The sequence below is a fragment of the Salvelinus fontinalis genome, unplaced genomic scaffold, assembly GCF_029448725.1.
Source record: "Salvelinus fontinalis isolate EN_2023a unplaced genomic scaffold, ASM2944872v1 scaffold_0002, whole genome shotgun sequence".
Taxonomy (NCBI): Eukaryota; Metazoa; Chordata; class Actinopteri; order Salmoniformes; family Salmonidae; genus Salvelinus; species Salvelinus fontinalis.
The window spans coordinates 1,178,310-1,190,552 of NW_026600211.1; the positions used below are offsets into that span (position 1 = coordinate 1,178,310).

The window sequence follows — 12,243 nt, forward strand, 5'->3', positions numbered from 1 at the left end:
GTCTTGTGCTGTTAGATACTGATCCAGGAAACATCCACTAACTAACCTCTCTGTCCCTTCCCCTACCCTCTCTCTCTCTCTCTTCCCTGCCTCTCTCTCCCGCCACCTCTATCTCTCCCCCTACCCTCTCTCTTTCTCCTCCCCCTTCTCCCTGCTCTCTCTCTCACTCCCCCCACCACAACCCTCCAGTCTGCCAGTATCCGTGAGGAGCGTGGGGATGAGGTGGAGGTGGAGCTAACAGACAGCCAGAGGAAGCTGACCCTGTCCAGAGAGGAGGTCCAGAGGATGAATCCTCCCAGGTTCAGTAAGGTGGAGGACATGGCTGACCTCACCTGTCTCAACGAAGCCTCCGTCCTACACAACCTCAGAGAGAGATACTACTCTGGCTTGATATACGTCAGTGTACATTACACACACACACATACACACACACACACACACACACACACACACACACACACACACATACACACACATACACACACACACACACACATACACACACACACACACACACACACACACACACATACACACACACACACACACACACACATACACACACAGGACACAATAATACATAAACTCAAACTTGCACAGCATACAAGGGAGAAGTGAAAGTCAAAACTGATGTGTGTATGTACAGTATATACAGTTGAAGTCGGAGGTTTACATCCACTTAGGTTGGAGTCATTAAAACTCATTTGTCCACACATTTCTTGTTAACAAACTATAGTTTTGGTAAGTCGGTTAGGACATCTACTTCGTGCATGACACAAGTAATTTTTCCAACAATTGTTTACAGACAGATTATTTCACTTATATCACTGTATCACAATTCCTGTGGGTCAGAAGTTTACAGAAAATGATGTCATGGCTTTAGAAGCTTCTGATAGGTTAATTGACATCATTTGAGTTAATTGGAGGTGTACCTGTGGATGTATTTCAAGGCCTACCTTCAAAAGCAGTGCCTCTTTGCTTGACATCATGGGAAAATCAAAAGAAATCAGCCAAGACCTCAGAAAAAAATTCTAGACCTTCACAAGTCTGGTTCATCCTTGGGAGCAATTTCCAAACGCCTAAAGTGAGTGTATGTAAACTTCTGACCAACTGGGAATGTGATGAAAGAAATAAAAGCTGAAATAAATGATTCTCTCTACTATTATTCAGACATTTCACATTCTTAAAATAAAGTGGTGATCCTAACTGACCGAAGACAGGGAATTTTTACTAGGATTAAATGTCAGGAATTGTGAAAAACTGTGTTTAAATTATTTTGGCTAAGGTGTATTAAACTTCCGACTTCAACTGTATAAGCACAAGATAAACACGTCACACCGTGTGTGTATGCGTGTGTGTGTGTGTGAGAATAGAAGTCCCCACAAGAATAGTAAACAAACAAACATTTGACCAGCTGGGGACATTTTGTTAGTCCCCACAAGGTCAAATGCTATTTCTAGGGGGTTCAGGGTTAAGGTTAGAAATAGTGTTAGGGATAGAATTAGGTTTAGTGTTAGGAGCTAGGGTTAGTTTATGGGTAAGGGTTAGTTTATGGGTAAGGGTTAGGAGCTAGGGTTAGTTTATGGGTAAGGGTTAGTTTATGGGTAAGGGTTAGGAGCTAGGGATAGAATTAGGTTTAGTGTTAGGAGCTAGGGTTAGTTTATGGGTAAGGGTTAGTTTATGGGTAAGGGTTAGGAGCTAGGGATAGAATTAGGTTTAGTGTTAGGAGCTAGGGTTAGTTTATGGGTAAGGGTTAGTTTATGGGTAAGGGTTAGGAGCTAGGGTTAGTTTATGGGTAAGGGTTAGTTTATAGGTTAGGGTTAGGAGTTAGGGTTAGTTTATATGTTAGGGTTAGTTTATGGGTAAGGGTTAGGAACTAGGGTTAGTTTATAGGTTAGGGTTAGTTTATGAGTAAGGGTTAGGAGCTAGGGTTAGTTTATGGGTAAGGGTTAGGAGCTAGGGTTAGTTTATGGGTAAGGGTTAGCAGCTAGGGTTAGTTTATGGGTAAGGGTTAGGAGCTAGGGTTAGTTTATATGTTAGGGTTAGTTTATGGGTAAGGGTTAGGAACTAGGGTTAGTTTACAGGTTAGGGTTAGTTTATGGGTAAGGGTTAGGAGCTAGGGTTAGTTTATGGGTAAGGGTTAGGAGCTAGGGTTAGTTTATGGGTAAGGGTTAGGAGCTAGGGTTAGTTTATGGGTAAGGGTTAGGAGCTAGGGTTAGTTTATGGGTAAGGGTTAGGAGCTAGGGTTAGTTTATGGGTAAGGGTTAGGAGCTAGGGTTAGTTTATGGGTAAGGGTTAGGAGCTAGGGTTAGTTTATGGGTTAGGGTTAAGAGCTAGGGTTAAGTTCAGGGTTAAGTTTAGGGTTAGGTTTAAGTTTAGGGTTAGGGGTTATGGAAAATTGGATTTTGAATGGGACTGAATTGTGTGTCCCCACGAGGTTAGTGGGGGTACTCTGTAGAGAGAACTGTGACATCAGTGTAACTGATATAAGAGGAGGGGTTGTGTTACATCACAGTCGTTTATATAAGAGAGAGAAGGACGGAGGAGAAAGGAGAGCTGCATCTCCTGTTTCGTGACTATGAACCAATGAAGGGAGGGATGAGAGAGATAGAAAGAGGAAGATAAATGGATAGAAAGGAAGAAAAATAAGTGTTGCGGTACTTTGATATGAAGAATGTGTCAGAAAGAGTTAGAATGTGACATTGTGAACGACACTTTGTATTGTATATCTATGTTGAGGAATTTGAAGGCCGTTTATGTTTATCTTATCCGCTTTAGAGAAAGAGAGATACTGAGAAAATGGGGGATTTTGGTGGACAAATACTGACCCTCATATTTCAGTCCAACACACACACACACACACACACACACACACACACACACACACACACACACACACACACACACACACACACACACACACACACACACACACACACACACATACTGTATGTGTGGATTATCAGGGAAGGGTGTGAGAGGAGGTGGATGGGTAGGGGCGACCAGTCAGAATCCACAGAGTCATCTTGTTATCAGTACCTTTACACTGTTGCCTGCATATTTCATTCATAAACCTGTGTTGTAGCACTAGCTGGTTGATTGATTGTCCTGACAGTTATCTTTCTTTTTCATTAGAAATGCCCTCTTACACATTCCACCTGACCCTACTCATACTGTAGGTTAATGTGTCCTACTCATACTGTAGGTTAATGTGTCCTACTCATACTGTAGGTTAATGTGTCCTACTCATACTGTAGGTTAATGTGTCCTACTCATACTGTAGGTTAATGTGTCCTACTCATACTGTAGGTTAATGTGTCCTACTCATACTGTAGGTTAATGTGTCCTACTCATACTGTAGGTTAATGGGGGGAGAATGTTGGGTGGGATTGACCCTCCCTCTCCTAATGTAGCTGTTATATGACTCAGGTTAGGTGTGTGTGTGATATGACATTACCTGCCTTAATGGCTGGGGCTAGGCATTGGGAGGGCATGGGTTGTTGAGATTAAGCATGGTATTTTAGTTATCATTGAACTTTGTGTATATCTATCCTGGGTGTGTGTGTGTGTTTGCAGACATACTCGGGCCTATTCTGTGTGGTGATCAACCCCTATAAGAACCTGCCCATCTACACAGAGTCTATAGTGGAGATGTACCGAGGGAAGAAACGCCATGAGATGCCCCCTCACATCTACGCTATATCAGAGGCTGCCTACCGCAGCATGCTACAAGGTAACCCTAACCCCTGACCCCTGACCTCTAACCTCTGACCCCCTCACATCTACGCTATATCAGAGGCTGCCTACCGCAGCATGCTACAAGGTAACCCTAACCCCTGACCTCTAACCTCTGACCCCCTCACATCTACGCTATATCAGAGGCTGCCTACCGCAGCATGCTACAAGGTAACCCTAACCCCTGACCCCTGACCTCTAACCTCTGACCCCCTCACATCTACGCTATATCAGAGGCTGCCTACCGCAGCATGCTACAAGGTAACCCTAACCCCTGACCTCTAACCTCTGACCCCCTCACATCTACGCTATATCAGAGGCTGCCTACCGCAGCATGCTACAAGTTAACCCTAACCCCTGACCTCTAACCTCTGACCCCTTCACATCTACGCTATATCAGAGGCTGCCTACCGCAGCATGCTACAAGGTAACCCTAACCCCTGACCTCTAACCTCTGACCCCCTCACATCTACGCTATATCAGAGGCTGCCTACTGCAGCATGCTACAAGGTAACCCTAACCCCTGACCTCTAACCTCTGACCCCCTCACATCTACGCTATATCAGAGCCTGCCTACCGCAGCATGCTACAAGGTAACCCTAACCCCTGACCTCTAACCTCTGACCCCTTCACATCTACGCCATGTCAAAGAAATTTGTTATGATTTTCATATGTGCATTTTCGTGGAACAGTTTCATTTCAATAATAATGTTTTCATTTCTCAAAATCATTGTCACGTGGTTAATCATAAAAAATATTAATTAAAATTAATAAACTCTAAAAGTAAAAATTCTACCAATGTGAGAGCACCAGCCTCTGCCTTATGGACACATTGAGAGGCTACACCGTGATCATTGGCGGCTAAATAGAACTCAAAGATGGCCATGCAGCCCAGAGATGGCCATGCAGCCCAGAGATGGCCATGCAGCCCAGAGATGGCCATGCAGCCCAGAGATGGCCATGCAGTCCAGAGATGGCCATGCAGTCCAGAGATGGCCATGCAGCCCAGAGATGGCCATGCAGCCCAGAGATGGCCAATGCAGCCCAGAGATGGCCAATGCAGCCCAGAGATGGCCAATGCAGCCCAGAGATGGCCAATGCAGCCCAGAGATGGCCATGCAGCCCAGAGATGGCCATGCAGCCCAGAGATGGCCATGCAGCCCAGAGATGGCCATGCAGTCCAGAGATGGCCATGCAGTCCAGAGATGGCCATGCAGTCCAGAGATGGCCAATGCAGTCCAGAGATGGCCAATGCAGCCCAAAGATGGCCAATGCAGTCCAGAGATGGCCATGCAGTCCAGAGATGGCCATGCAGTCTAGAGATGGACGATGCAGTCCAGAGATGGCCATGCAGCCCAGAGATGGCCATGCAGCCCAGAGATGGCCATGCAGTCCAAAGATGGCCAATGCAGTCCAGAGATGGCCATGCAGTCCAGAGATGGCCAATGCAGTCCAGAGATGGCCATGCAGCCCAGAGATGGCCATGCAGTCCAGAGATGGCCATGCAGTCCAGAGATGGCCATGCAGTCCAGAGATGGCCATGCAGTCCAGAGATGGCCATGCAGCCCAGAGATGGCCAATGCAGCCCAGAGATGGCCATGCAGCCCAGAGATGGCCATGCAGTCCAGAGATGGCCATGCAGCCCAGAGATGGCCAATGCAGCCCAGAGATGGCCATGCAGCCCAGAGATGGCCATGCAGTCCAGAGATGGCCAATGCAGTCCAGAGATGGCCAATGCAGCCCCGAGATGGCCAATGCAGCCGTTGGCCCATAACTTCCATTGTCAACTATTTAAAAATACATAAAGCCGACAAATAAAAACTGTCGAAAACATACGGATGAAAATTCTGGTTCTTTCAATCACATTCATCAACAGTTGAAGTCGGAAGTTTACATACACTTAGGTTGGAGTCATTAAAATTCATTTTTCAACCACTCCACAAATTTCTTGTTAACAAACTATAGTTTTGGCATGTCATTTAGGACATCTACTTTGTGCATGACACAAGTAATTTTTCCAAAAATTGTTTACAGACAGATTATTTCCCTTATAATTCACTGTATCACAATTCCAGTGGGTCAGAAGTTTACATACACTAAGTTGACTGTGCCTTTAAACAGCTTGGAAAATTCCAGAAAATGATGTCATGGCTTTCGAAGCTTCTGATAGGCTAATTGACATAATTTGAGTCAATTGGAGGTGTACCTGTGGATGTATTTTAAGGCCTACCTTCAAACTCAGTGCCTCTTTGCTTGACATCATAGGAAAATCAAAAAAAATCAGCCAAGACCACAAGTCTGGTTCATCCTTGGGAGCAATTTCCAAACACCTGAAAGTACCACGTTCATCTGTACAAACAATAGTATGCAAGTATAAACACCATGGGACCATGCAGCCGCCATACCGCTCAGGAAGGTGCGAAAAATGCAAATCAATCCCAGAACAGCAGCAAAAGACCTTGTGAAGATGCTGGAGGAAACAGGTACAAAAGTATCTATATCCACAGTAAAACGAGTCCTATATCGACATAACCTGAAAGGCCGCTCAGCAAGGAAGAAACCACTGCTCCAAAACCGCCATAAAAAAGCCAGACTATGGTTTGCAACTGCACATGGGGACAAAGATCGTAGTTTTTGGAGAAATGTCCAATGGTCTGATGAAACAAAAATAGAATTGTTTGGCCATAATGACCATTGTTATGCTTGGAGGAAAAGGTTGAGGCTTGCAAGCCAAAGAACACCATCCCAACCGGGAAGCACGGGGTGGCAGCATCATGTTGTGGTGGTGCTTTGTTGCAGGAGGGACTGGTGCACTTCACAAAATAGATGGCATGATGAGGATCGAAATTATGTGGATATATTGAAGCAACATCTCAAGACATCAGTCAGGAAGTTAAAGCATGGTCACAAACCAATGCATATGTGTCTGATATTTCTCAAATGGCCGGTAAATTAAAATCTTCCCGGCCACGCTGTTTGGTGCCACATTTTCCTAACGGACACCGTGCTGACAGTGTAAATACCAATACTAATTGAGAACTATACTTAGGTTGACTTTTCCCACCTGTCTGTGTGGGTAGTTGTCTATGTGTAGTTGCATGTCAGCACTCTGTTATTATAGCTTCACGTTGTTTTTGTTAGTTTGTTTAAGTGATCTTAGTTTTATTAAAGAAGAATCTATTCACATCACGCTGCGCCTTGGTCTCCTCACTACGACGAACGTGACAGAACTACCCACCACCAAAGGACCAAGCAGCGTGGAAGAGAGGACTGGACATGGGAGGACATCCTGGACGGCAAGGGATCCTACACATGGGAGGAGATCCTGGCTGGAAAGGATCGCCCCCCATGGCACACATGGAGTGTGGCTGAGTCAGGTTGGAGACCTGAGCCAACTCCCCGTTTTTACCGTGGCGGGCGTCGTACTGGTCAGGCACCGTGTTATGCGGTGGAGCGCACAGTGTCTCCAGTACGCGTTCTTAGCCCGGTGCTCTACATCCCAGCTCCCCGCATCTGCCGGGCTAGGGTGAGCATCCAGCCAGGACGGATTGTGCCAGCACTGCTCTCCAGACCTCCAATACGTCTCTACGGCCCAGGATATCCTGCGCCGGCTCTGTGCACTGTGTCTCCAGTGCGTCTGCACAGCCCAGTGCGTCCTGTGCCTACGCCCCGCACGTGCAGGGCCAAAGTCACTATCCAGCCAGGACGGGTTGTGCAGGCTCTTAGCTCGAGACCTCCAGTGCGCCTCCACGGCCCAGTGTATCCGGTGCCTCGGCCAAGGACAAGGCCTCCTGTATGTCTCCCCAGCCTGGTGAGTCCTGTGCCTGTGCTAAGAACTAACCCTCCTGCATGTCTCCCCAGCCTGGTGAGTCCTGTGCCGGTTCCCAGAGCCAGGCCTCCTGTGTGTCTCTCCACTCCAGTGGTGATCCATGGCAAGAAGCCTCCAGTGGTGATCCATGGCAGGAAGCCTCCAGTGGTGATCCATGGCACGAAGCCTCCAGTGATGATCCATGGCAAGAAGCCTCCAGTGGTGATCCATGGCACAAAGCCTCCAGTGATGATCCATGGCAAGAGGCCTCCAGTGATGATCCATTGCACGAATCCTCCAGTAATGATCCTTGGCACGAATCCTCCAGTGATGATCCATGGCAAGAAGCCTCCAGTGGTGATCCATGGCACGAAGCCTCCAGTGATGATCCATGGCACGAAGCCTCCAGTGATGATCCATGGCACGAAGCCTCCAGTGATGATCCATGGCACGAAGCCTCCAGTGATGATCCATGGCAAGAAGCCTCCAGTGATGATCCATGGCACGAAGCCTCCAGGGGTGAGACATGGCACAAAGCCTCCAACGGGGGTCTCCAGTCCGGAGCCTCCAGCGACGGTCTCCAGTCCGAAGCCTCTAGCGACGGTCTCCAGTCCGGAGCCTCCAGCGACGGTCTCCAGCCCGGAGCCTCCGGAGTCGCCCTCCAGTCCGGAGCCTCCGGAGTCGCCCTCCAGTCCGGAGCCTCCGGAGTCGCCCTCCAGTCCGCAGCCTCCGGAGTCGCCCTCCAGTCCGCAGCCTCCGGAGTCGCCCTCCAGTCCGCAGCCTCCGGAGTCGCCCTCCAGTCCGCAGCCTCCGGAGTCGCCCTCCAGTCCGGAGCTTCCGGAGGCGCCCTCCAGTCCGGAGCTTCCGGAGGCGCCCTCCAGTCCGGAGCTTCCGGAGGCGCCCTTCAGTCCGGAGCTTCCGGAGGCGCCCTTCAGTCCGGAGCTTCCGGAGGCGCCCTTCAGTCCGGAGCTTCCGGAGGCGCCCTTCAGTCCGGAGCTTCCGGAGGCGCCCTTCAGTCCGGAGCTTCCGGAAGCGCCCTTCAGTCCGGAACCTCCGGAGACGCCCTCCAGTCCGGAGCTCCCAACGAGGGTCCCCAGTCTGGCCCTCACCACGAGGGTCCCCAGTCCGGGGCCCGCTACGAGTGGGCCAAGCCAGAGGTGGAGCAGGGTCTACGTCCCGCACCAGAGCCGCCACCGCAGTGAAATGCCCACCCAGACCCTCCCCTATAGGTTCAGGTTTTGCGTCCGGAGTCCGCACCTTTGGGGGGGGGGTACTGTCACGCCATGACCGTAGAGAACTTTTTATGTCTCTATTTTGGTTTGGTCAGGGTGTGATTTGGGTGGGCATTCTATGTTCTTTTTTCTATGATTTGTATTTCTGTGTGTTTGACCGGGTGTGGTTCTCAATCAGAGGCAGCTGTCTATCGTTGTCTCTGATTGAGAACCATACTTAGGTTTCCTTTTCCCACCTGTCTGTGTGGGTAGTTGTCTATGTGTAGTTGCATGTCAGCACTCTGTTATTATAGCTTCACGTTCGTTTTGTTGTTTTTGTTAGTTTGTTTAAGTGATCTTAGTTTTATTAAAGAAGAATGTATTCACATCACGCTGCGCCTTGGTCTCCTCACTACGACGAACGTGACATATACAGTGCATTCAGAATTCAGACCCCTTGACTTTTTCCACATTTTGTTACTTTACAGCATTCTAAAATGTATTAAATAGTTTTTTTCCCCTCATCAATCTACACCCAATACCCCATAATAACAAAGCAAAAACAGGTTGTTAAAAATTGGTGGTTCCAAACTTCATCCATTTAAGAATGATGGAGGCCACTGTGTTCTTGGGGACCTTCGATGCTGCATCCATTTTTTGGTAACCTTCCCCAGATCTGTGCCTCGACACAATCCTGTATTGGAGCTCTACGGACAATTGCTTTGACCTCATGGCTTGGTTTTTGCTCTGACATGCACTGTCAACTGTGGGACCTTATATAGACAGGTGTGTGCCTTTCCAAATCATGTCCAATCAATTGAATTTACCACAGGTGGACTCCAATCAAGTTGTAGCAACATCTGAAGGATGATCAATGGAAACCGGATGCACCTGAGCTCAATTTTAAGTCTCATAGCACAAGGTCTGAATACTTTTGTATTCGCTTTGTCATTATGGGGTATTGTGTGTAAATTGATGAAGTTTTTTTTGTCCATTGTAGAATGAGGCTGTAACGTAACAAAATGTGGAAAAAGGGAAGGGGTCTGAATACTTTCTGAATGCACTGTACATCCATGTTTTTTGTGGAAGCATATGGAAACATTGGCAATGAGAATATCTTGGTGCTGCAAATGGCAGTAGTAATTACAGTTCATTCTAGGACTTTTCCCACGCCACATGTATTATGATAGGAGCCTGACAAACAGACACTGATTGCTCCACTATTCCATTAAAACGGTTAGAGACAGATTGAGCAACGTTTCTGCCCCGAGGTCAACTCATTAGACGACAAGACTCTCTCTCTCTCCCTCTCTCTCTCTCTCTCTCTCTCTCTCTCTCTCTCTCTCTCTCTCTCTCTCTCTCTCTCTCTCTCTCTCTCTGTCTCTCTCTCTCTCTCTCTATCTCTGTCTCTCTCTCTCTCTCTCTCTCTCTCTCTCTCTCTCTCTCTCTCTCTCTCTGTCTCTCTCTCTCTCTCTCTCCCTCTCTCTCTCTCTCTCTCTCTCTCTCTCTCTCTCTCTCTCTCTCTCTCTCTCTCTCTCTCTCTCTCTCTGATCTGTGATCCTATTGATAATTGAACCAGTATGACCGGTATATGTGCGTGTCCGTGCATGTCTGTGCATATACTTGCGTGCGTGTGTGTGTGCTTGCCTCTCTGTGTGTGTGTCTGTGGTTCCGAGGAAACCTTTAAAACAAACACACCAAAAATGTAACAGACAAGGTCAGGCCATCGTGTTGGTGTCTGCAGTGTGGGCTGGAGCAGAGGTCTCAGGTCTGTCTGGAGAGACCACTTCTGTGGCTTTGACCTCCTTCCTCCTCACTACACGACAATGCTGCTCAGTGAGAGCTGTTGAAATCACATACACACTCAGGTTATCTGAGATAGATTGACAAGTGTATCGATCCCCCTGTTACAGTGATTACTGGTGTAAGAAGTGAAGGTAGTACTGTTCATTGGGTAATATGAAAGACTGACATATTCTGCTTTTATTATTATTCTCTCACAGACAGAGAAGATCAATCTATCCTCTGCACGTGAGTAACCTGGGGTTATATATCTGCCTGTCTGTCTGCCTGTCTTGCCTGTCTACCTGTCGGTCTGCCTGTCTTGTCTGCCTGTCTTGTCTGTCTGTTTTGTCTGCCTGTCTTGTCTGCCTATCTTGTCTATCTGTTTGCCTGTCTGTCTGCCTGTCTTGTTTGCCTGTCTGCCTGTCTTGTCTGTCTGTTGGCCTGTCTGTATGTCTGCCTGTCTTTTCTGCCTGTCTGCCTGTCTTGTCTGTCTGTCGTCCGTCTGTATTCTCACCATGGTAAATGATCCCAGTTTAGATTACTGAAGCTGAGTATATCTTAGTTTCTGCTAGGATCCTGTTTTTAGACTTTTACAGCCCAGTCCCCCTCAAACACTAGAAGTATATTTAGTTTCCCCCAGTCTGTCTCCTGTATTCTCCTTTATTCCCATCCAACAGCAACACAATGACTAGTGTCTGTATCCTGCACACCTGCTCTCTGTGTATAGAGGAAAACACTGCACAGTTCCTCTGTTCACTGGTGGCCTACACGTGTGTATAGAGGAAAACACTGCACGGTTCCTCTGTTCACTGGTGGCCTACACGTGTGTATAGAGGAAAACACTGCACAGTTCCTCTGTTCACTGGTGGCCTACACGTGTGTATAGAGGAAAACACTGCACGGTTCCTCTGTTCACTGGTGGCCTACACGTGTGTATAGAGGAATACACTGCACGGTTCCTCTGTTCACTGGTGGCCTACACGTGTGTATAGAGGAATACACTGCACGGTTCCTCTGTTCACTGGTGGCCTACACGTGTGTATAGAGGAAAACACTGCACGGTTCCTCTGTTCACTGGTGGCCTACACGTGTGTATAGAGGAAAACACTGCACGGTTCCTCTGTTCACTGGTGGCCTACACGTGTGTATAGAGGAATACACTGCACGGTTCCTCTGTTCACTGGTGGCCTACACGTGTGTATAGAGGAAAACACTGCACACTCCTCTGTTCACTGGTGGCCTACACGTGTGTATAGAGGAAAACACTGCACACTCCTCTGTTCACTGGTGGCCTACACGTGTGTATAGAGGAATACACTGCACGGTTCCTCTGTTCACTGGTGGCCTACACGTGTGTATAGAGGAATACACTGCACGGTTCCTCTGTTCACTGGTGGCCTACACGTGTGTATAGAGGAAAACACTGCACGGTTCCTCTGTTCACTGGTGGCCTACACGTGTGTATAGAGGAAAACACTGCACGGTTCCTCTGTTCACTGGTGGCCTACACGTGTGTATAGAGGAAAACACTGCACAGTTCCTCTGTTCACTGGTGGCCTACACGTGTGTATAGAGGAAAACACTGCACGGTTCCTCTGTTCACTGGTGGCCTACACGTGTGTATAGAGGAATACACTGCACGGTTCCTCTGTTCACTGGTGGCCTACACGTGTGTATAGAGGAATACACTGCACGGTTCCTCTG

At 48.0% G+C, this 12,243-nt stretch overlaps 1 protein-coding gene across 7 annotated transcripts in view; it reads left to right on the forward strand.

The window, feature by feature from the left end:
- Positions 1 to 12,243, forward strand: part of LOC129841856 (myosin-10-like) — an 87,308-nt gene that overhangs the window by 22,414 nt on the left and 52,651 nt on the right. For 5 of the 7 annotated variants that reach the window (XM_055910183.1, XM_055910181.1, XM_055910188.1 and 2 more), the window contains exons 3-5: positions 190 to 396; positions 3,577 to 3,733; positions 10,758 to 10,785. In XM_055910183.1, the coding sequence (XP_055766158.1) occupies positions 190 to 396; positions 3,577 to 3,733; positions 10,758 to 10,785 (392 nt within the window). Of the gene's footprint in view, positions 1 to 189; positions 397 to 3,576; positions 3,734 to 4,094; positions 4,163 to 4,278; positions 4,329 to 10,757; positions 10,786 to 12,243 lie in introns of those variants that run through there. The other 2 variants (XM_055910184.1, XM_055910185.1) reach the window with 2 other exon arrangements.